We start from the raw sequence: 25,822 nt of genomic DNA, 5'->3' as shown, positions 1-25,822 counted from the left end.
GCTTTATTGCCGTGACCCCAGCAAACTTGCCGGACTAACTTAATCTTGACAAAAACTGGACCGGAGCTCGGCTCACAGGACGCTGTCGCGGGTAAGTCATGGTCAATGCACCACACTGCTTATGGGGAAGCTATAGAGATTCAAGTCTAAAATCCTGATCTAACCCTTTAAACATGGAAAAAGTCTGATTTCCAAAGTTTGACCCCTTTAAAAAAATGTTAACAAGTATTCTCACTTACACTGGTAATAAACTTTAAATTATTGTTTGTGTAAACAGTATGAGGCAGTTTATACTTTAAGAAACAGAGGTTTATTTTAGCCATATTCATAGACAACATTAGCAGTTAAAAATATATATATATATTTAAAACAAACTTAAAAAATAATCCACAAAGATCCAAATGAAATAAGTAAATAATTGGGTGAACTTACAAATTTGGGAATACATGTTAGTACTTACACAAACTGACAAAATATACGAAAAGCACAAAGGAAAACCAAATATGATATGTTTTATGAGTTTATACATTTATCCATTAGTACATTTTTCTCAAATCTTTGTAGAATCCGTCACATCATGCCATCACACCTGTAAATCATCAAAAGCTCCATCCACACAAAGCTTTTATTGGCTGTTGCATGTTTTGATGTGCTTCATTGACCCACCAGAGAATTGCACTAGTAACTTTACGTTACTATACAAATGTATTTTATACACACAATAGACATTACTGTAAACAAAGAAAAACTAGCCAGTAAGATGTCAAGGGTCAAGAGTCCAGTTAAAACAAACACGTATCACCATAATGGTGACTTAAATAAAACAAAACATCAACATCTAATCCCAATAAGTGAATTTATGTTTTCTACAAAATATGTTTACAGAACATTGAGAAATAATGTTTTATAACAGTTTTAAAATAATAAAATGCAATGTTTCTCTATCATTTACACAACAAGCAAAAAAATTTAATATAGAAAATAGTTGTTTTAAACATTGTGTGAACATTAAAACATGACATTGTCATAACGTTTGAAAATGATAGAATGTAACATTTCTCTAATATTCAGACGATCAAGAAACATTCTTAAAACAAACACTGGACACTTTTTATGTTGGCAGAAAACATTTTAGGGAGCATTGGAAATGTTCTTAGAACTTTTTTCTGTTAGCTGGGAAATTTTTAGAAACGTTTTCTTAATTAACACACTAACAAGGTGATGAACTGAATCAGGTGTTTCAGATAAGGAGACATCTAAAACATTTTGGAAGGGGGGCCGAGGACTGTAATTGGGAACCACTGCTCTAAAGCATCTATCTGTTCAGCTAAATAAGTGAACAAAATATTAAACAAGAAAATAAGAAACTGTTGAATAAAATAAGTTGGAGGTCAAAAACTTACTTTAATATTCTCATAGACAGAAGAACTCAGGTTGGATTCATCACAGCTGCCGTCAGGAATCTGTATAAAAGAGAGATCATGCTGGTAAAGTAATTTTTCTGTTAGGAGAACACAAGGCTCAGCTAGCAATTTATACTTCAGAGCTAATTATATAATAAAATATTGGATTAATCCCACACAGCAAAATCCCTGGTGTTAAATTAACACCGGCTCGGTGTTTATATGGGTACCACCAGCAGGGTGTTAAAAGTAACACCGAAGCGGTGTTAGAGTTAATTAGATACTTAAGAAATAATTTGACTGATTATTTGATTATTGAAGACACCTGGTGATAATGAGCAGAACTACAACTACAACTTCCAGTCACTGCCTTAGATAAAATCAACTGAAAAGACATCTCTCTTATTACAAAACAGACTGACTTTTGTCTACTTAGAAATTGTTTAGTCACCATTATGGTGATCAGTGGTACCTTTAGTTGGGTGGTTTGACTCTTGTTTTCTTTTTGAGGTCTTTGCAACAGAGTTTATTGAACACATTATTTGTTGCAAAGGTTGTTAAAACAAAGTTTATATAGTTTTTATAACAGATATCATAGATTTAAGTAAATTGTTTACATTCAGTGCTCATAGAAAATGAAATGTTGATCAAATATATATTATTCTCTGTTGGTTTTAACTTACAGAGCTATCCTTAGATCAAGCTTTTCAAATTTTATTTTTAAATACTTGCTGGAAAGTTAATTGTTTTCCTCATTTGCAGATATCATGAATCACCCCATTAATTGCAACAATGGTGACATAATTTATGTTACAATGCATGAGGGGAGTCATGAGTTTTATACTATGGTGGATCCCAGCATGCTTTGCAACATTATGTTTGTCACCATGGTTCCGATTAATGGGGTGATTCATGATACCTGCACATGAGGCAAAAGCATATTTCCAGCAAATATTTAACAATAAAATTTGAGAAGCTTGATCTGAGGAAAGCCATGTTACTTAAATCCAATAGAGAATAATATGCATTTGAACAATATCTAATTTTCTATGAGTACTGAATTTTTTGACAGTGTAAATAATTTACTTAAATCTATAATCTCTGTTGTAAAATTATATAAACTTCATTTTAACAACCTTTGCAACAAATAATGTATTTAATAAACACTGTTGCAAAAACCTCGAAGGTAGAAACAAGAGTCAACCCACCCAACTAAAGGAACCACAGATAACCATAATGGTGACCAAACAATTTCAAAGTAGACAAAAGTCAGTCTGGTTTGTGATAAGAGAGATGTCTTTTCAGTTGATTTTATCTAAGGCAGTGGCTGGAAGTTGTAGTTGTAGTTCGACTCATTATCACCAGGTGTCTTCAATAATCAAATAATCACTCAAATGATTGCTTAAGTATCTAATTAACTCTAACACTGCTTCTGTGTTACTTTTAACAACCTGCTGGTGGTACCCATATAAACACCGAGCCGGTGTTAATTTAACACCGGGGATTTTGCTGTGCAGCGAACAGAAAAAAGTACTAAGAACGTTCCCTGAAAGTTCCCAAGGATCCCAAAAACGTTCTGCCAACGTACAAAGTGTCCAGTTTTCTTGACGTTCTAAGAACATTTTTGTGTTATCTGAACGTTAGAGGAATGTTACATTTTACCATTTTTAAATGTTATGACAATGTCATGTTTTAATGTTCACACAATGTTTCAAACAACAATTGTTTATTATATTGACTTGTTTGATTGTTATGTAAATGATAGAGAAACATTGCATTTTATTTTAATATTTTATAAAACATTATTTCTGAATGTTCAGTAAATATATTGCTGTAGAAAACACAATTCACTTATTAGGTTTAGATGTTGATGTTTTGTTATTATATTGTTATATATATATATATTGTGATTAGTGTTTGTTTTAGTTGGACTCTTGACTCTTTGCTTACTAGTTTTTTTCCCTGGTTGTGTTAACTTTGTGTTAATACACCACATTTGTTACGAACATGTAAAGTCAATTGTGTAATTCTGTTGTTCTTGGTACATAATGGTAAAGATTATCACCTTTTTAATTTACTTATCAAAAGTTTGTTTTCTGTCAATAAAGTTTGAGATCCAGCACTTTCACAGCAGTTTGTCATTAAGGGGTTTTAGAAATTTTGGACAAAAATATCCACTTTATAATTGGGACGCACAAACATCAAGAATCAGAGTATGAATCTCAACCATGGTGACAATTAAATGAAAACCTTCATGCTGCAATGCATGCTGGTTATCAACAAATTACAAATTCCATTCAGGACTCCCACCATGCACTGCAGCATGGATAAATAATGAATAAATTTTTTTTGCCACCATGGTTTAGATTCATAGTCTGATTCTTGATGTTTGTGCGTCCCATTTATTTAACAGATATTTTTTGTCCAAAGTTTCTAAAACTCCTTAATGACAAACTGCTGTGAAAGTGCTGGATCTCATTTACATTATTGACAGAAAATAAACTTTTGATTAGTAAATTAACCAGATGATGTTCTTTGCCAATATGTACCAACCACCACCGAACTACACTATTAACTTTACACATTCATAACAAATGTGGTGTATTAACACAAAGTGAATTGTGTTTCTACAGCAATATTTCATAACGTTTAAAAATGGTTAAATGTAACATTCATCTAATGTTGCGTCAACACAAAAACGTTCGTAGAACGTCAAGAAAACTGGACACTTTTTACATTGGCAGAACGTTTTTGGAAACCTTAGGAACTTTCGGGGAACGTTCTTAGAACCTTTTTCTGTTAGCTGAGATATTATTAGTAAGGAATAATTGACGACGGGCCATTGAATAATGAGAAAATAATGCACACCCAAGGTGCAATGCGGCACGACGCGAAGCGGAGTGCCTTTACACCGCGGGTGTGCATTATTTTCAAATAATTCAAAGGACCGGAGTCAATTATTCCGCTTATACCACGTTACCACAAACATTGCTCTGGTGCCTATTTGTAAGACATTTAAAAAGTTAGGTGTGCGGTTTACAGAAAAATAATCAACACCCATAGAACATTTCTCAGCCAATCAGAATACACCATTCAACAGACCCGTGGTAGAAATTAATTATAATAAGTGTTTGGTAGCACGTGTCAGTGCATGGTCACGCGCATTTAACTTGGTTTGTTACAGTTACGTTTTTAACTGGTTGTTGGTTTTGGGGTCCTGAAAACGCAAACTTTTGAAGATGGGTTTCACAGTGCAACTTTTTCAGATTAAGATGCGGTATTATTGTAATTGGCCTTGCTACCTACCTCACAAAACAGGCAAAATCTGAACGGCCTAATTTTTCACATGCTTGCGGAGAATGGCTTACCAACACTAAGCTATTGCGTTGTTCTTTTTCACAATTTCTGTGTTGAAAGAAGAACTGAGAACCCAATTATAGCCTTTAATCCCCTGGGGTCCAAAAACGTGGTGCCACGTTTTGACGTGTTTTCTCCTTATCATGGCAGAATCAACTTAAAATACTCCATCATTAATCATCATACACTTACGTGTTTGACATCATTTGAAACTGTAAAGGGTCTTCTTTAATATGTGTACATTCACAATAACAAGAGATCTTTGTGATTTTGTCAAATAAAGAAAATAAACAGGGTGTGCATCCAGACATTTCTGTCTCCGCCAGCTGTCTCTCAAAACACGTTACAAAAATCAATTGAAACTCTGCGAATACTCGTCACACAAACATGATACACATATCCAAAGAAAGCCTGAAATGTCTATTTTTAAACAAGCTAATTATAATCCAAAACAAACATTGCCTGTTTATATAATCTGCATTGAAGTAAAGAGAGTACCGTTTTTTCCTGGCTGACTTCATTATCTTTAATGCGACTACGCCCACAGGCGGTACACGCTGTACAAGCTTTTTATAAAAGTAATCACTGCAGATGTTTATCTGAGATGTTCTGAATTTAGTGTATGTCCATGATAGTTTATCTGAATGTGTTATCAGTGATACTTACCCATCAGTTATGTATGTAAGCGTATTTCTGTGGACAATTTATGCTAACAGCTGTTTATAAATCTCTTACAGGTCTGCATCCCTCTCATCAGTTCAAAACTATGAAGTGGAAACCATATTCACACTTTTTGGACATAAAGTTGTATGGTAAAATGAGCCACATGAGCAGCTCTGTTGTTTATCAGTTTCTTTGTTTATACAAGTTAAGTTTTTGAATAGAGTTTGTTTCCAAATAAACTGAAAATTTCCTACTGACCTTCATTTCTATTTTGATTATATTGTTAACTTCTTAATAAACCTCAAACAAACATGTATACATTTATTTGTCCTCACATTCTTTACTATAGTTTCTTCTCACATTCCTGCCTCATTATGCAGCTCATTATGCAGCTCATTATGCAAGTCTTTTGTTTGCTAGCTGTCAATCAATCCTTCTCGCATACGGCACCTCTAAACAAAAAGTGTCTTACAATTTCTAAATCAATACATTGTTCTATGTGAATGAGTAGGCAGGGTGATCACATCATTTTAAAGAAAAAACTCTAGACTACTAGATTCTGTTTAGAAAGGTCTTGTTAAAACATGTTTAGTATGGGTTTTGTGGACTTATATCAGTGACTTAAAAATGTACACAGCAAAATCCCCAGAGTTAAATCAACTCTGCTGGTTGTACATATTGTCCCAATCTTACAGAGAGTTAAAAAGTAACTCTGAATTTGAGTTAAAAGCTGCAATCAGTCATTTTATCCTCTCTATCACCATCTCTGTTTGAAACCTAAAATTGCATACTTGTAGTTATTTTCTTAACTTAGGTTTAGATGTTTGCTGTTTCATTTAAACTCACCATTATTGTACTCAGTGGATGTTTTAGTAGGACTAGACTCTTAGTTGCTAGTTTTTTTTCCAACTGCTATAATTTTATATGGTTTAGCCATGTTGTGTTATAGCAAAGAAAAAACAATACTGCAATTCCATAGTGATTTTTTAGTACATAAATTCTAAATATTGTCAGCATCTAGAAAACTTATGTGCAGGTGTAGTGTTTACACACTTATCATAAGTATCCTTTTCCATTAATCATGTGAGACTGTAGTATATCTAGCACTCTCATGGCAGTTTGTCATTCTGAACGATTTTGAGGGACTTAAAAATTAACTGCAGCACAATGTAGACACACAAACATCAAGAATCTGAGTATGAATCTCAAAAAGGGTGACAAAGAAAATGGTAACAATGTTCATTATTTATTCCTGCCACAGTGCATTCTGGGAGTTTTGGATAAGCGTTGTAATTTGTTGATACCCAGCATGCATTGCAGCATGAAGCTTTTCATTTTATTTTCACCATCATTGTGATTTATACTCTGATTCTTGATGTTTGTGTGCTACACAGTAGCCAAATTTTAAAGGGGACATATTTTGAAAATCTGACTTTTTCCATGTTTAACTGCTATAATTGTGTCCCCAGTGCTTCTATCAACCTAGAAAATGTGAAAAAGATCAACCCTGCATCTTAGTTTTGGTAAACCATTTTCGTCAAGCATGTGAAAAATTAGGTCATTGTAATTTTGCTCCTATTGTGATGTCAGAATAAGGTAATACCGCCCCCTTTATCTGCACTATCCAACCACAGCACTGCCATTTAGTTCAAAGAGAAAGAGAAAGAAAAGAAGGACTTGACAGCACAATTGAGTTTCAATTACAACAAACCACCATCATTGTGATCAGTGTTTGCACTTCAGCCGCTCATTTGCATTTTAAATGACACACCCAAAACGGCACACTTTTGCTCAGACCTAGATTAAGACTTAGTTTACATCTTTAAAAAAATCTCATAATATGTCCCCTTTAAGTATCAGTGTTTCAAAATCATTTAGAATGACAAACTGCTATGAGGGTGCTGTATTTTACTAGAGTCTCACACAATTAATGGAAAAGGATTCTTCTAATAAGTGTGCAAACACTACACCTGCACATAAGTTTTCTAGATGCTGATGATGTTTAGACTTTATGTACCTACACCACTATAAAATGGCGCTGTTGTATTTCCCATGCTATAACACAACATGTTTTAAACTAACATAGTTATAGCAGTTGAAAAAGTTAGCAACTAAGAGTCAAGTCCAACTAAAACAACCACTGATCACAATAATGGTGACTTAAAATGAAACAACCAACATCTAAACCTAAGCAATAGTGTCTGTCTGCGGAGTGCAAGAGAGGGGCGTGCCGTTAAGCGGCGTAACTTTTAGCAGGGGTCGGAAATTTAAGTTGTCCAAGTCACACAGAATCCCGCGAGATGTCCGACTTCCGCTAAACTGACACGGCACATCCGATAGCTAGTAATAGTAAGACGATTGTTTATAGCTCTCTTTCAACTTTAGCGTAATGACAAATAACGTTACTGCCGTAAATGTTTTAAATTTAGGGCACGGAGGAAGCTTCATAAGACGCTCAGATGGTCTTATATTGTCTCATTCATCGTCATTGTTAACGTGGGTAGACAATATGGCCATAAACGGCATATGGACGCGTGATTTTTTTTCCCAAACCAGTTCAGATAGGAGTTTTACTTAAACATGAGCTCAGGGGCAGAAAGAAATTTGATTGGTTCACAAAAATGACCAATGAAAGTCCTCAACCGGAGCCTTCAAGGCAGCTTCTGCAGTGAAGCAGTTCGAGCTCACCGTTGGTCAGGTGAGTAGCGCAGATGGTTAGATAGGAATGTGACTGTTTTGAATTCAGCTCGAAATGTTTCGAGCGTTTAAGTTATGTGTTACCACGTTTTCACGTGTCCGTGGCACGACTTTCTTTTTCGTGCCAGTTTCACGTAATGTTTACTCAATTGTTTTTACTATTTTCTTACCATTGTCGTTTGGGATTGGGGTTAGAACAACTTTGTTACGTAAAATGACATCCTAACCCAAACCCAACTCTAACCCCAACATCAAGTGAAAGCAGTTTAAATTTCTGACAAATAAAAGTATAAACCACTGCCATTCTAACCCAAACCCAACTTCATCCTCGCGCGAAAACAGTTTAAAAATGAAAAAACCCCACAAATCTAACCCCAATCCCAGACGACAATGGTTTGAAAAAAGGAAAAAAAATTGAGTAACCATTACGTGAAACTGGCACGAAAAAGAAAGTCGTGCCACGGACACGTGAAAACGTGGTAACACGTAACTTAAACGCTCGAAACATTTCGAGCTGAATTCCAAACCAGTCACATTCCTATCTAACCATCTGCGCTACTCACCTGACCAACGGTGAGCTCGAACTGCTTCACTGCAGAAGCTGCCTTGAAGGCTCCGGTTGAGGACTTTCATTGGTCATTTTTGTGAACCAATCAAATTTCTTTCTGCCCCTGAGCTCATGTTTAAGTAAAACTCCTATCTGAACTGGTTTGGGAAAAAAAATCAAGCCATATGGACATATTTACCATCCTAAAATTATTAAAGTACCGAGGCATACCAATATTTAAATCGTGAACTGTTACACAGTGAGGGTGATTTCGTCTTTTTTTTAAGTAAATGTGCACCTCAGACAGTTTAATATGTATTAAACCAAGATGAAATTCATTTGCAAACTTAATTCTTTTTAAGTTTTAAGAGGAATCTACAGAGCTCACGTGGTTTTATAAGAAATGGCTAACAGATAACATCTGGTGATATTGTGAAGGTTTATAAAAATAACCATTCACAACAGGTAACATTGTAAAGGTGTATAAAAATAACTATTCACAACAGGTAACATCTGGTGACATTGTAATGGTTTATAAAAATAACTTTTCACAACATGTAACAACTGGTGACATTGTAAAGGTTTATAAAAATAACCATTCACAACATGTAACATCTGGTGACATTGTAAAGGTTTATAAAAATAACTATCCACAACATGTAACAACTAGTGAGATTGTAAAGGTTTATAAAATAATTATTCACAACAGGTAACATCTGGTGACACTGTAAAGGTTTATAAAAATATCCTTTTAGCAAGATCACCCTGCAATAAATTATAACACAGCATTATGAGAGGCATCAGGAGCTGATCCCAAGTGAGCTGGAAGCTGTTGATGTATGTACAGTATTGGTAAAGTGCACATGAATGCATTTTATAATAATAATGCATCCAATGTCAACCCTGTGTAGAGCTGAGAAATGTGGTTGTTTCTCAGCAGCAGTAATGTCCAATGGTGCCAGCTCAACACATTGGTGCAGTTTCCCCGACAGGGCTTAGTCAGGGGTACCCAAACTCAGTCCTGGAGGGCCGGTGTCCTGCAGAGTTTAGCTCTAACTTGCATCAGAGCACCTGCCAGTAAGTTTCTAGTATGCTTAGTAAGACCTTAATTGGCTGCTTCAGGTGTGTTTGATTAGGGTTAGAGCTAAACTTTGCAGGACACAGTTTGGAAACCCTTTGTTTAGATCAGGGGTGACCAACCCTGTTCCTGGAGATCTACCCTCCTGCATATTTTAGTCCTAACCCAGCTTTAACAAACACACCTGACTATAATTTTAAGGTTGCCCTGAAATGCTTGATTGGCAGGTTCAGGTGTGTTTGATTGGGGTTGGAGCTGAACTCTGCAGGACAGTAGATCTCAAGACACAGGTTTGGTCACCAATGGTTTAGATTAAACCAGGACTGGGCACTTATATTAGGACATTTTAGTTTTTACAAACAAACCTTACAAAAACAAGACTGGTGTGCATCTTGAAACAAAACAATGGCACTGATATGTTGAGATGTGTCAGTACAAGGTGTTTTCTTAATTACAGTAGCTCAAACATGCATTTTAGCCTGGGAAAAGTATAAGCCCTGTCTGGAAAACCGCCACATTGTTTTACCATAACAGATATGGGTTGTTTAAGGTTGAGTTGTGATTTTGAAGTGTAGACAGATGGATCATCCTATTGTATTTCTGCATCACAGTTAAGGTGCATGTGGATGGTATCACCCTCACAAGTTGTCCACTGCATCACTTCACATCAATGCAGCTGTGAAAATAATAACCATAAACAAACATATTTTACATTTGTACTTAAAATAAGCTTACATTATGAGAATATACATATGGCACCCATACTTAAACAGAATAGGGTGAGAGAGATACATTAAAAACGAGACAGAAGTACACACATCCTTTAACTCCAGTGTTATTATGACGTTTAATAGGTCATTAATTAATTAACTGTCATTTGAAATGTCGACAACTTACAGGAATAACTGTAAGATTCTAATGTATTAATATCTAACATTACTATCGTAAACAGGAAAATATATAGGTGAGCAATGAAACTCATGCAAGATTTGTTGCATTTTGTTAACTACTCGTTACTGATCATAAGTGTAATCATAGAACGGACTTCACAAATGTAACATTAGGCTAAAAACACATAGCTAACGTTAGCGAGCTTGGTAACACTTTATTTCGATAGTCCACTTTAGACATTTTACTAATTATAAGTAACTTTGCAACTACTTATCAACTACCAATCTTTAGAGAATTAGTAGACTGTCTGCTTAATATCTACTAACACTTTATTGTGATGATATCTCAACAGACTTTCAACTGAATATAGGTATTTTTGCAGGTGCATGTCAACTTATTCCACTAACCCAAACCTCTTCCCTAACCCCAACCCTTACAGTCTACTAATACTCTAATGACAGTTAGTTGACGTATAGTTGCAAATTATTGAAAGTTAGTTGACATGTAGTTGCAAAGTTGTTTATAGTTAGTAGAATGTCTAAAGTGGACTATCAAAATAAAGTGTAACCGCGAGCTTACCTGAAACGGTCGACCTTAATTCAGCCCCTGGCGTGACTTCTTAACATGTGTCGTAGCCGAACCATTTCTCGGGAAAAGGATGTTCGTCAGTCGGCTTCCCGTCCATTAAAATTGGTACGAACAAACATGAGGGCGCTTGGATGAGCAACTTTAATAACGCCTTTAGCCGCCGTATCTCTATGCGGGCAGAAGAGAACACAGTATGACAACATCTCGTCCTGACGTCTCGCGTGGTTCTGTGTAACTTGGACAACTTAAAGTTACGCCCCCTGCTAAAAGTTACGCCTCTTAACGGCACGCCCCTCTCTTGCGGTCCGCAGACAGACCCATCTCAACCTAAGTTAAGAAAAAAATTCTACAAGTTAGATGTAAAATGCAATTTTAGGTTTCAAACAGAGATGGTGATAGAGAGGATAAAGTTACAGATTGCAGCTTTTAACTCTGCTTCAGAGTTACTTTTTAACTCTCTGTAAGATTGGGACAATATGTACAACCAGCAGAGTTGATTTAACTCTGGGGATTTTGCTGTGTAGCATTTTCTCTCAAAAATACAAACATGTACATACATGTAGCTCATATAATATTTTAGCCCAGTTTGTGCTGAATGCAGTGTTATGAGACACTTGTCATTAATATGTTTAAAGGAACTGAAAAAAGACCAAATGTAAGAGCATGTCAGAACCTCTGACAGTGTCCCAAAATGGTCAACTCCCAGAGGGTTAAACATGTAAAAGTCAGATTTTCATGCTATGACCCCTTTAATCCAGTACCTGAAGCTTTGCAAAATTGGAAAAACCTTTCAGTTTCTCACTACACCGTTGTCGTGTAAGCAAATGGTTTGATGAGGGGAGTATAATGTTTTATTTAAGACACTTACAGTTATGTTCTCATACACTTCATCACGCAGGACAACATCACATGTTTTGTGGCTGTTATGAGGAAGACTATGATGAACAACCTTTGTCATGAAAAACAGAAACAGAAAAAATAAAAAAAATTTCTGCCTTACTGAGTAAAGTCAATAGAAAATAAAACTTAAAAAACTCGACCCGAGGAGTAATTTATCTTATCTCACCTGAGACTCTGAGTTATTTCTCTTTTTCATCCACCAGAATATCCTAAAAACAAACAGGATTTAATACAGAATGTCACATAGAGGAGTAAAGCATTAACGTTTTATTAAACAATAGTGTTAAAGATCCAGTCTTCATTCATTGTTGAATATTTCTCAAATATTTGTGTTTTTATCATAATTGTTTATTGAGCAATGACTTTTATTAACATGTCCCCAGCTAACAGAGAACAGTTTTAATGTTCACACAATGTTTAAAACAACTGTTTTCTATATTTACTTTTATGCTTGTTATGCATATTTGCTTGTTTATATTTTAAAAACTGTTATAAGTCATTATTTTTGAACGTACAATAAAAAATCTGCTGTAGAAAACACAATTCACTAAGTAACGCATAGTAGAAATGTGATATCTGCATTTAACCAATTTCAGTGAGTAGTGCATTCGAAAATGACAGCTTTCAAGGCGATTATGTCAAGAGATGCCCTGCATGCACAGGGACCTTATTGATTAACACTCTGGGGTCGACAGCGGCGCACCCTTCCTTTTTCAATCACTCCGCAAAGAGACTTAAATTACTCAGCTGATTTTTGACATACAGATATGATTTATACATCATTTAAAACGTTAAAGTGTCTAGTTTTTTTCTGTCCACTCCCATTAAAAACAGAATGTTGTGCTTTTCGCAAAATTAAGAAAATAAACATGATGCGCGTTTTGTTCTCTCTCCCTCAGTGAAGTCCTTTCAGAAACGCGTCAGAAAAATAAACTGTAACTTAACAAATACTTGTCATAGAAACAAAAGATAAATGTCTACATAATGCTTGGAATGTCTACTTTTAAATGTTGTAAGTGAGATTGAAAACAGATATTGTCATTCGGTGTAAACTGTATGAAAAGAAAGAGAGGTACTGCTTTCTCTTGTTGCCTCATTATCTGTAATGAGATGAGATCGCCACACCCCCGCGCCATTGAAGTGAACGAGCAGAAACATCCATATGCATGACTCGTGCCTCCTGCAGTCAATGGATATGCAATCCACAATCCAGTCTCTCCATTCCTTGTAGTTCCATCCGATTGCACCAAACATGACATCTAAATCCTTATTTACTTGCGTATGTGTGTCAGTATCTCCAGACGCGAGTGTTTTCTTTGTTCTTTCGTTAAAAAGTTCACACGATTGGAACGCACATACCAAAAAACACGCGAGTCAGGAAACTCAACGCACTTTTTGGTATTCTTATAAAATACGCGATTGCAAACAGTACAATCCTTATTTAGTTGCGTCTAAGCATATATCTCCGCACAGCAAGTTTATTAAACACAGGATCACTCGCATGTGCACACGTTTACTGCATTCATGATCAACACGTGAGGTAATGGCGGCGGCTGTAAACAAACATTGATAAGTTTATCACGCTTGTCCCTTGTTGTGTTTCTATTATAATGATTACAAAAACACAAATAAGAGTCCAGACCACGATAGGCAGTTGTTCTTTTGAGCTTTTTACTGCAAACCCTGTGTTCCCTTAACGATGGCCAGACAGTACCTTTACCATGATTAGGCTACTATGGTTTTTAAAAGGTAACTTATACTTGTGAAATTAATAGAAAATATTTCAATAGAAATAAATAAATATATATTTATAATGTGTGTGCGTGTGTGTATTTACATTATATTGAAAAGTAAACCTTATCATAGTTTTACTACAAATAAAGTTACATTCCTGTTGAACATCCCCACAAGGCTCATTATGTGGCTCATTATTCAACTCTTTTGTTCCTCAGCTGTCAATCACTGACTATTCAGGAGCTTTCCCGCCTCCACGCATACAGCCTTTCCCAAGCAAAAGTGTCTTAGAAATTGTAAATCAATATATTGCTTTATGTGAATGAGTAGGCAGAATGATTTTCACATAATTTTGAAGAGAAATCTCTAGACTACTAAATCATATTTTAAAAAGTCTTGGGAAACATGTTTAGAATGAGTTTTGTGGTGTTATATCAGTGACTTAAAAATTTTGCTTTTTTTAAAAACCACGCATAAACATTTTTCTCTCAAAAATACAAACATGTATATACATGTTGATTATATAATATTGTAGCCCAGTTTGTGCTGAATACAGTGTTATGAGACTGTTGCCATTAATATGTTTTTAAGCAACTGAAAAAAACACAACTGTCAGTGCATGTCAAAACTTCCCCAGGGCCCTAAAAACCCCAGAGGGTTAACATAGGGATCACGAAAATGGTAGGTGAAAAACCCCAGAGGGATTTACAGTTTTTCTCAGTCGCTTTGGTACATTTCTCGAATCATCCTCGACATTTGCAAAATAATATGTGCATTTCTCAAAACAATTTGTACAAATAGCAAAAAATCATGGATATCCTGCAAAAGCCAGTTTCTTACACAAAATCCTTAGTTTATCTGTTTTTAACATTGTTTCAAGGGTTGCTTGCTATCTGGGTGTTGTTGACATGGTTTACTTAAAGGGGACATATTATAGACAAGTTTCCCAGGCACTTCCGGTTTACTTCCTGTTTCTGCCAAGAACTTCCTGTGCAGGCTGAGTAGTGGTGTAAAAATGGCGTTGGAATGGCAATATTTGACCGAAAATCTTGTTAAAAATGATGTTTTGACCATTCCACATCCAAGTAAGGTAACATCATGGGCGGACAACATCCAAGATCTTTTCTTATTTTATTGATTCTATGGCTGTGGATGGGAATGCAATTAATAACCTGAAAAGCTCAGAGGTGTTTCAGTCCCTCCATTCCGACAAAGTGGGCTGTGTACTTTTACACAATATGGGCAGTTTCATTTAGCCAATCTTTTGCTTGTATTAAGATGTTTGTATGTATCCGTGTGTTAATCTATAACAAAACACGAAGAGTAATAAAAATAAAAATAAAACGTAATCCCCTCTAGCCTTCCTGTCTAGCATTTTAAATGCTCGTTGATCAGCGCTGATAAGAAGAGAGACACTTTGCATACATTGCGAGTTACTTGTACTTTTAGAGTTACTTTTCAGACAACAGCAAGGTGTTAACAGTGAGCGCAGAATGCGGGGGTGTTTGACAGTGCTTTAATTAATTCCCCAGCTAACAGAAAAAGTTCTAACGTTCCCTGAAAGTTCCCAAAGTTCCCAAAACATTCTGCCAACGTAAAAAGTTTCCAGTTATCTTGACATTCTAAGAACTTTTCTGGGTTGTCTGAACATTAGAGGAATGTTACATTTTACCATTTTAAACGTTATAACAATGTCATGTTTTAATGTTCACACACTGTTTAAAACAACAACTGTTTATTATATTGACTTGTTTGATTGTTATGTAAATGATAGAGAAATGTTGCATTTTATTATATTTGTTATATATTTTATTATTTCTGAATGTTCAGTAAATAAATTGCTGTAGAAAACACAATTCACTTATTAGGTTTAGATTTTGATTTTTTGTTTAATTTTATGTCACCATTATTTAGTTGGACTCTTGACCCTTGACTTTTGTTTACTAGTTTTTTCTCTGGTTGTGTTAACTTTATGTTTATGCACCACATTTGTTATGAGCATGTAAAGTTAAAGAGGACATATTATGAGATTTTTTTAAAGATGTAAACTAAGTCTTAATCTAGGTCTGAGCAACAGTGTGCCATTTTGGGTGTGTCATTTATAATGCAAATGAGCGGCCGAAGTGCAAACACTGATCACAATGATGGTGGTTTGTTGTAATTGAAACTCAATTGTGCTGTGAATTATTTTCTCTCTCTCTCTTTCTCTCTGAACTAAATGGCAGTGCTGTGTTTGGATAGTGCAGATAAAGGGGGCGGTATTACCTTATTCCCAAAATACCAAAAATAAGTTACTGGGTTGATCTTTTTCACATTTTCTAGGTTGATAGAAGCACTGGGGACACAATTATAGCAGTTAAACATGGAAAAAGTCAGATTTTCATAATATGTCCCCTTTAAGGGGCAGTATTATTGGCCTTGCTGCTTACATCACAAAATAGGCAAAATCTGAACGACCTAATTTTTCACACGCTTGCAGAAAATGGCCTTCCCAAACAAAGTGAATGGGTTGATATTTATTACATTTTCTAGGTTGATAGAAGCACTGGGGACACAATTATAGCACTTAAACATGAAAAAAGTCTAATATTCACGCTATGACCCCTTTAAAATGTTAACATAAATTTTTTAGGAATATTGGAAACGTTCAAGGAAGTTCTTAGAGCTTTTCTCTGTTAGCATGGAAAGTCATGTCTTACCAAATTATCATCACCACAATAACAACTGCAGCCCCCAAAATCATTGCTCCGATGATCGTGAAAAACATCCCCACATTTCCTGCAAAACAGACAACAAAACATTTAATTTAGTTTGAAAAGACAACACTAACTCTATCTTAAACTGAATATAAAAACTGATTCACTGAGTCATACCTTTGACATTGAGTGATACAGCAGCAGATCTCTGAGATCCGACTTCATTCTGAGCCTCACAGTAAAACCATCCACTGTGACTGGAGTTAAAGTTAGTGATGCTGTACGTCTGTCCAGATCCAACAGATGATGTTTCATTCTCTTTAAACCAGCTGTAGATCTGAACAGGTGGATTTGATTCACTGCTGCAGGTCAGAGTCACTGAATCACCCTCCATTGTTTCACCAGATCCACTGATGGATGCTGTCACATTCTTTGGAGGATCTGAAATAAAACATTTTTTTATTGTTAATGTACAACATTTATTGTTACTTGTGCTGGAGTGTTATAAGCTGTTTATGATCCTGGGAACGTAACATAACTCACATAAAACATTTAATGTCACTGCTGAATATTTCTGTCCAAGTGTATTACTTGACTTGCACTTGTATTCTCCACTGTGATCTGATCTGATGTTTGAGATGATGAAGTTTTTTCCAGATCCAACAGCTGATGTTTCATTCTTCTTTAACCAGGTGTAGTTGTGAACAGGTGGATTTGCATCACTGCTGCAGGTCAGAGTCACTGAATAACCCTCCATTATTTTACCAGATGGATTGATGGAGATTACAGGTTTATCTGGAGCATCTAATGAAATAAAATATGTCTTTTGATCTGACCTAATGCAGTAGCAACTGAAAACTTTCAAGAATTGAATATGAACTTACAGATGACATTGAGATATTGATGAGGTGATGTGAGGTTGTGTCCCTGTACAGCACAGCTATAGTTGCCTGCATCCTCTCTTCTTACTGACTGTAGGATGAGTTGATTGTTTCTGTCTGTTCTCTCACTTAATGACTGTGTGTTTTTAAACCAGATGAATGTTGATCTGTCAGTCAGACTGCATCTGCTTTTACATGTAAGAGTCACTGAATGTCCCTCTGTCACTCTCTCACCTGAAGACTCCACCTGAAGATCTGACAACACAACACAGATACAGATATCTACATGTCATTCAACACACGTTATTATCATCAGTGAATAGTTCACTTACCTGTTATTAGTGTGATATCCAGAGTCACTCCAGGTTTTCCAACCCATTTCCCATCAGGTATATCAGTGATGAATCTGAAAAGGTATTCGTGTGAATCTGTCTGTCTCACATCAGTAAGTCTCATGGTGCAGTCGTGATGTTTATCTCCCAGATACTGAATCCTCTGACTGTATTCAGAGTCCTCAGACAGATCTGAAGGCTCTATACCTTCTCCAATTAGTCTTCTGGTCCAGAACACTTTCATGATCTGATGTCCAGTAGGGTATTTATAAGTGCAGTTTATTATCACTGTTGAACCCTTTAGTGCACAGATGGATGAAGAGCTGTAATTCACAACCCACCCATCATCAGCATAAACTCCTGAAACAAAATAACTCACAATGAATACATTAACAGCAGCTTCAGCAAATGCAGAACTAAAACTACACAGCAAAATCCCCAGTGTTAAATTAACACTGCTCGGTGTTTATATAATCCACACCAAGATTGGTGTTAAAAAAACACTAAATCAGTGTTAAAGTTAATAAGATAATGAAGTGATTGAGTCTTTAATAGTGAACACCTGCTGGTCATTCCGTGTCAAATCAACTTTTGGAATTGTTCCTGTCTTAAATTTTTTATTTTGTTTTTCTGGAGAAAGTAATACTAAAATGAGGAAGAAAGCCAAAATATTAAATGCAATAGATAAAATGCCCAGAGTTTAATGAACACTATCATCATCTCTGTTTGAAAACTAAAATTACAACTTGCTTGCAGAGTTACATGGATGATAGGTTTAACTTCTAAAGAACTGCTGTAAATCTGGTTAATAAAGTAAGTCACCATTGTGCCGATTAGTGTTTCCTTTAGTTGGGTACTTGGGTCTTGAAGTTTAGTGTTAGTTTACTTCTGCTCATTGTGGCTGTGTGTTTATAAAACACATCTGTTAAAGCAGAGGAAGATGAGGGAAATGAAGTCTATAACTGTTATTATGTTAATTAGTATGTAAGTATTAGTCTTGGGATTCAATAATATCATAAAAAAGTAGTCACTCAATACAAGTGTTTAATTTATGTTCGGCCAACCCTGTAAGGCTCCCATGAAATCCAACAGTGCTGTAAAAATCCACATACCCTGAAGAGTTAAATATTGTTTACCCAAATCTAATCTGTGGTTTCAGTCAGATACACTGAGACATCAACAATCAGCCTATAAAACACAATCATGGTGACAATCAACAACAAAACGTCATGCCGCAATGCATGCTGGGTACCAGGATTGTAGAAAACTCATTCATAAATCCCATCATGCATTGCAACATGACAAAATTTTGCAACTTTCTTACCATTAACTGTCACCATCATTGAGATTTGTATCAGAAATCATCAAGTCTCTCTTAAGCAAACAACAACAACAACAAAAAACACTGAAGCATGGCGGCAGTCTTATTCAATACAATGTCATTTGCAAGCTTTTTTTATATGCCTGTTTCTTCATAAATAATTTGTGATCAAATGTTTCAATGATTTGTAGATTAGAATATAATAGAAATAAACAATCTGAGAAGGTCTGGAAGGGCTTCCCTCTACATGAAGCAATGAACAAGTGGTCTTACTATAACATTGTTGCTATTGCTAAAAGAAGAGAGTTAGATCAGTGAAGGTCAAGGGACAAATCCCTAACTAAAGGAAACACTAATCACAGTAATGGTGACTTCAAATGAACTCATAACAAACACAAACTTAAGATTTAATGTGATACATTTTGTGATAAATGTCTATTTGACTTGTGAGACATCACGTCAGAAAGAAGATTTGTCTACTAAATCACGCGTGTGGATGCTGGAATAGTTGAGCACTTGTATTTTGTTCTGACAGCTGTTTAGAAGTTAAACTTATCCATTAGAAAATAACTCTGCAAGTTATTATTTTATTTTTCAAACAGAGATGCTGATAGAGAGGCAAACGTGAAAGATTGCAGCTTTTGGAGGCATACACCCAACAGTATTCATCTATTGAATTTAATAATTTGTCTTTCTTTATTATTTTAGTATTTTCTCCAGAAAACGAGTCATCAAAATAAAAATTTAGAGACAGGAAAAAATCCAAAATGTAATTGATTTGAATGACCAGCAGGTGTTCACCATTAATGTCTTAATCATCACTTCATTATCTCATTAACTTTAACACTGATTCAGAGTTATATTTTTAACACCAGTCTTTTTTAACACCGATCTTGGTGTGGATTATATAAACACCAAATAGTGTTGATTTAACACTGTTAGAGTTAATTTAACACTGGGGATTTTCCTGTGTAATAAACATCTAAAATGTGAAGATCTTTGTCTGTTAGTTGTTTTAGATAATTATCACAAATAAAACAGAATTCTTACAATGAAACACAAACACCAAATTATTTTTAAACAGAATTTAACATATGAATAATGAATATAAAGTCTAAATATAACATCAGTGACTCACCATAAACCATGAAGAGACAAATCAGAGGAGGAGGAGCCAACATGATTGACATCAACATAGCAACACCTACATTCAACACATGATGAAGTGTTTCAGCTCAACACTGAAGACTTTTTTTCTCATTTAGTTTGTTTCTTATAAGCTCAGTGAAATATCTCACTAACTAGAGTTTTATTTATACTGCATTATGACAGCGAACATCTGATTTTAGTGTTTACCCAGCGGAAACTTGTCTAGGTTAATTAGTCCGCCTAGAGTAGCCAAAATAACTGTGAATTTGATTACATGTTGTTTTGCAAGAATAATTGGTAAAATGTATAATATTCCATCATGTTAGCAAAATCAACACAAATTAGAAATTTTGCCTTGTTTAAGCTTAGAGGTCAAGGCTGTGTTTGGACAGCTATGACATGGAAAAGTACTTAGCACCACATCAGGGTCTGAGCAAACGTATACAATTTTGCTTGTCTTATTGCTGCAAGTTTTTAGAAATATAAGCCATTCTTATATTCTTATATTATAGCCATTCTTCTCTGCTCGAAATTGGTTTAGTGCTCTTTTGACAAGCGCTCTTTTATATGTCCATGACATTAATTAGGCATTGTTTAAAGGCGGAGATCTGAAACTGCTCGGCTGTGCACAAGTTCAAGTTCATTTGCGATTTATAGATTTGAAAGGGGTGCACACTTTTTCTGCACGTACATTCAGTTTATGAATCACACGTACGCATTTTTGATAAATGATCGTAAGTTCAAATATAGGATGGATTTTATGCAGAATATTATAAATGAGTCCCCTGGACTTAACAGCCTCCAAGAAGAATCTAAGGCCTGTGTCATACATGCGGCCTTTGAGATAGCAAACACAGGTGATGGAACTTTGTTTAAGGAAATCACTTTCTTATAAATAAACATTTCTTTAAACTGAAGAATCTAATATCCACATTAGATTATTATCAGTTTCTTATACTTTATTAATATGAAAGCAGTATCAACTTTTAAACATTGGAAATGGATCATTAATGAGTGAAAAAAGAATCAAAATCCTGTTCTTACCTCCACACTCTCTTAACAATGAAAGACCTCAGAAGAAATGATGGAGTTAAAAGCATCACTGGGGTTTTCAGCATCTGTTCAGCTGCGGTTAACACAAACTTGTTTTATTTTAAGATGAAGTGTTAATGCTGTTCAGTGTATATTGAGCAGGGGCCGTATTCACAAAGAATTTTAAGGCTAAAAGTAGCTCCTAACTGGCGAATTTAGGAGCAACTCCTAAAAATAATGGGCGTGTCACTCCTAAATTTAGGACTCCTAATTTTTTTCACTAAGAGTAATTCACAAAGCATTTTAGCCCTAAAAGTAGCACCTAAGTCTGGGACAGCTTAAAAGAAGTCGAGAGGACTCCTAACTCACTAAGACCTATTCACAAAAGATCTTAAAATGCCTTAGGTGCTGATCCTCCTTAACATGGACAGTTTCACCAACTCAAAAGCATTGTACATACTTAAAAGCACACTTTAATGTAAGCATATTGTTTATGACATTTGTTTCTTAATTCATTACATTCATGACAAGCAGGAAGTTTTTTAGAATTAAATGAAACAATAATGATATTAAATATTTAATATTATAGGCATACCTGTTGCCATGCTAGTCTGTTTAAAGGCTGCAATCTCAACCCTCTACTGCGATTGTAATGCATATACCACCGCCTCTCGCATTCGTCCGGGGTCCGCGACATAAGCGGGAATGTTGCATTGATCTGCAACAAATCTTCTCCCCACCGATGCGCGGGTTGATCCGAAATGAGCGGATGCATGCGGTCACCCGCGGTCACGAGTCATCCAAAAATATTTTTTATGATATTCGGGTCGCGTTCGGTCAGGTCGTTTGAAATAAAGATGGCAATTAACTATTAAACAATTACTACTTAAAAAAATGCTGGCCAGGGAGCGGGTCGGGTACACTATTTATTTTTTATTTTTTGCGGTCCGAGTTGCGGGCGGGTTAGTTGAAAACGTTGGTCGGGTGCCAGTTGTTTTGTACATTGACCCGCGCATCACTTTCTCGCATGTCTCACGCTTAGTTTTGCTTGATATCTCAGTGCCGAATTTCCCTTTTATTACGTTTCTTTTTTCCAGCACCAACTGGGCCAGCAGCAGTAACTGATCCTGCATCCATTTGGGCTTTCTTTTTCGTTTTGGCGAGTTCCACCATCATTTATTTATTACATTAGGCAGGCTTCTTTAATATGGGCAACATTTCCTTGCTTTAAGTAGTCTATTTAGGCTAATAGGATGTACATTAATCAAGCAAGTGTTAATGCAATGTCGTTTTATTATTAGGCAATTGGCGGTTTTCATTTGCATTAGGCTTGATTTAATTTAATTTAATTTAATTCACGACTTTTCTTTAATATATGCATTTCGATGGCATTACTATTATTATTATTTTGTATAGGACACAGACATATCTCGATATTGTAATTCCATGATTTGGTGCGTCTGTGTTATGTTCCGCATGACAGCCCTGTCATCTAACAACCAATCACCGTGGTCATTGCGAGGCAGCTCGTGCATGAGAATTGACGTCATCCGTAGCAACGAAGACTCACTCTTAGTTTAGGAGTTATCATTTTTCCTTACTAAAAGTAGGTCTGAAAGGCGTTGTGAATAACTTTTAAGAGAAAACTCCTAGCTAAAATCTTTTAGTGCGATTTAGGAGTACTCTTAGTGATAAGATAAAATGCTTTGTGAATACGGCCCCTGATATTTAATTTGGGTCTTATATGCAGTTAAAGTTATTTGACAAAACAAGTAAATGTACTGTACTCAAAATCCATGTAAGATCCTAAAGAAAAGCTAGATTCAAGCTTAAACAAATTAAGACTTGCAGACCATCTTAGACTGGTTTAAGATGTATTTTTTGGCAGGTTATTTTAAATGTTTATTAAATAAAATAAATGTCTAAATGTTTTATTAAACATATTATTAAGTTCATTGAAAGGTAGAGTCAGCATTACTGCTTTATCTCTGAATTTTTTGACCATATCAGAACTTTCTCTTCTCCTAACAGTTATTTTAAATGTGTCACATCTCTCTAGTTCCGTTTTTGTATTTAGACTTTTATCTGTACAGAGAGAAATGAAGAGAGAAAGAGATGTACACAGGAAAATCCCCAGTGTTAAATTAACTCTACCAGTGTTAAATCAACACTATTTGGTGTTTATATAATCCACACCAAGATTGGTGTTAAAAAAGACTGGTGTTAAAAATATAACTCTGAATCAGTGTTAAAGTTAATGAGATAATGAAGTGATGATTAAGACATTAATGGTGAACACCTGCTGGTCATTCAAATCAATTACATTTTGGACATTTTCCTGTCTCTAAATTTTTATTTTGATGACTCGTTTTCTGGAGAAAATACTAAAATAATAAAGATAGACAAATTATTAAATGCAATAGATCAATACGGTTGGGTGTATGCATCCAAAAGCTGCAATCTTTCACGTTTGCCTCTCTATCAGCATCTCTGTTTGAAAAATAAAATGATAACTTGCAGAATTATTTTCTAAATGGATAAGTTTAACTTCTAAACAGCTGTCAGAACAAAATACAAAAAAAGTGCTCAACTATTCCAGCATCCACACGCGTGATTTAGTAGACAAATCTTCTTTCTGACGTGATGTCTCACAAGTCAAATAGACATTTGCCACAAAATATATCATATTAAATCATAAGTTTGTGTTTGTTATGAGGTCATTTGAAGTCACCATTACTGTGATTAGTGTTTCCTTTAGTTAGGCATTTGTCCCTTGACCTTCACTGATCTAAATCTCCTCTTTTAGCAATAGCAACAATGTTTTAGTAAAACCACTTGTTCATTGCTTCATGTAGAGGGAAGCCCTTCCAGATCTTCTCAGGTTGTTTATTTTTATTATTTTCTACTCTACAAATTATTGAAACATTTGGTCACAAATTTATTATGAAGAAACAGACATATAAAAAGCTCTATGCAAATGACAGTGTATTGAATGAGACTGCTGTAACGCTTTAGTGTGTTTTTTGTTGTTGTTTTTTGCTTAAGAGAGACTTCATGATTTCTGATACAAATCTCAACAATGGTGACAGTTAATGGTAAGAAAGTTGCTAAATTTTTGTCATGTTGCAATGCATGATGGGATTTATGAATGAGTTTTCTACAATCCTGGTTCCCAGCATGCATTGCGGCATGAAGCTTTGTTGTTAATTGTCACCATGATTGTGTTTTATAGGCTGATTGTTGATGTCTCAGTGTGTCTGTCTTGCACCACAGATTAGATTTGGGTAAACAATATTTAACTCTTCAGGGTATGTGGACTTTTACAGCACTGTTGGATTTCATGGGAGCTTCACAGGTTTGGCAGAACATAAATTAGACACTTACATTCAGTGATAATTTTTTTTTACGATATCATTGACTCCCAAGTTTTATACTAATTAACATAGTGTTAGTTATAGACTTCACTTCTCTCATCTTCCTCTGCTTTAACAGATGTGTTTTATAAACACACTGCCACAATTAGCAGAAGAAATCTAACACTAAATTTCAAGACCCAAGTACCCAACTAAAGGAAACACTAATCGGAGCAATGGTGACTTACTTTATTAACCAGATTAACAGCAGTTCTTTAGAAGTTAAACCTATCATCCATGTAACTCTGCAAGCAAGTTGTAATTTTAGTTTTCAAACAGAGATGATGTTAGTGTTCATTTAACTATGGTGATTTCATCTATTGCATTTAATAATTTGGCTTTCTTCCTCATTTTAGTATTACTTTCTCCAGAAAAAGAGTCAACAAAATAAAATTTTTAAGACAGGAACAATTCCAAAATTGAGTTGATTTGACACAAAATGACCAGCAGGTGTTCACTATTAATGACTCAATCACTTCATTATCTTATTAACTTTAACACTGATTTAGTGTTTTTTTAACACCAATCTTGTGTGGATTATATAAACACCGAGCAGTGTTAATTTAACACTGGGGATTTTACTGTGTAAGATAAGCAGACGTTTGACAAGACAAATGTGTGATCAATTGCATCCATGTGTCCTTCTCAGTACATTAATAATTGATGCTTCCATCCTCCAGCCTCCCAGCGAACAGAAAAAAGTTCTAACAACGTTCCCTGAAAGTTCTCAACGTTCCCAAAAACATTCTGCCAACGGAAAAAGTGTCCAGTTTTCTTGACGTTCTAAGAAAGTTTTTGTGTTGTCTGAACATTAGAGGAATATTACATTTTACCATTTTTAAACGTTATGACAATGTCATGTTTAAATGTTCACACAATGTTTAAAACAACAACTGTTTATTATATTGTCTTGTTTGATTGTTATGTAAATGATAGAAAAAACATTGCATTTTATTATTTTATAAAACATTATTTCTGAATGTTCAGTAAATATATTGCTTTTGAAAACACAATTCACTTATTAGGTTTAGATGTTGATGTTTTGTTTAATTTTAAGTCACCATTATTGTGAAAGCAGTTAGTCATTAAGGACTTTTAGAAACTTTGGACAGAAATATCTGTTGTCGGTTTGTCATTTTA

General features: G+C 35.1%; 1 protein-coding gene across 1 annotated transcript; it reads right to left on the bottom strand.

Annotated features, from left to right (window-relative positions):
* Positions 1 to 363: 363 nt before the first annotated feature.
* Positions 364 to 21,299, bottom strand: LOC135752323 (cell adhesion molecule CEACAM2-like). Its single transcript, XM_073814525.1, has 11 exons — positions 21,282 to 21,299; positions 20,227 to 20,292; positions 17,768 to 18,127; positions 17,439 to 17,690; positions 17,098 to 17,358; positions 16,732 to 16,995; positions 16,558 to 16,636; positions 12,291 to 12,333; positions 12,093 to 12,173; positions 1,404 to 1,463; positions 364 to 1,327 (listed from the first exon to the last, which is right to left on the bottom strand). The coding sequence occupies exons 2-11, from the start codon at positions 20,282 to 20,284 to the stop codon at positions 1,316 to 1,318; spliced, it is 1,470 nt and encodes a 489-aa protein (XP_073670626.1). The 5' UTR covers positions 20,285 to 20,292; positions 21,282 to 21,299; the 3' UTR covers positions 364 to 1,315.
* Positions 21,300 to 25,822: the final 4,523 nt, after the last annotated feature.

Source organism: Paramisgurnus dabryanus, chromosome 4 (genome assembly GCF_030506205.2).
Source record: "Paramisgurnus dabryanus chromosome 4, PD_genome_1.1, whole genome shotgun sequence".
In the NCBI taxonomy this organism is placed as follows: Eukaryota; Metazoa; Chordata; class Actinopteri; order Cypriniformes; family Cobitidae; genus Paramisgurnus; species Paramisgurnus dabryanus.
The sequence above is the reverse complement of the archived record's forward strand: the minus strand, read 5'-3'. Positions and strand labels throughout refer to the sequence as shown.

Excerpts from the sequence above, each read along its gene's own strand:
- LOC135752323 (XM_073814525.1), bottom strand. The coding sequence starts at position 20,284 with ATGTTGATGTCAATCATGTTGGCTCCTCCTCCTCTGATTTGTCTCTTC. Across the intron at positions 18,128-20,226 it reads TTGTCTCTTCATGGTTTATG|GAGTTTATGCTGATGATGGG; the intron begins GTGAGTCACTGA and ends ATTTTGTTTCAG. Across the intron at positions 17,359-17,438 it reads TCAATATCTCAATGTCATCT|ATGCTCCAGATAAACCTGTA; the intron begins GTAAGTTCATAT and ends TTATTTCATTAG.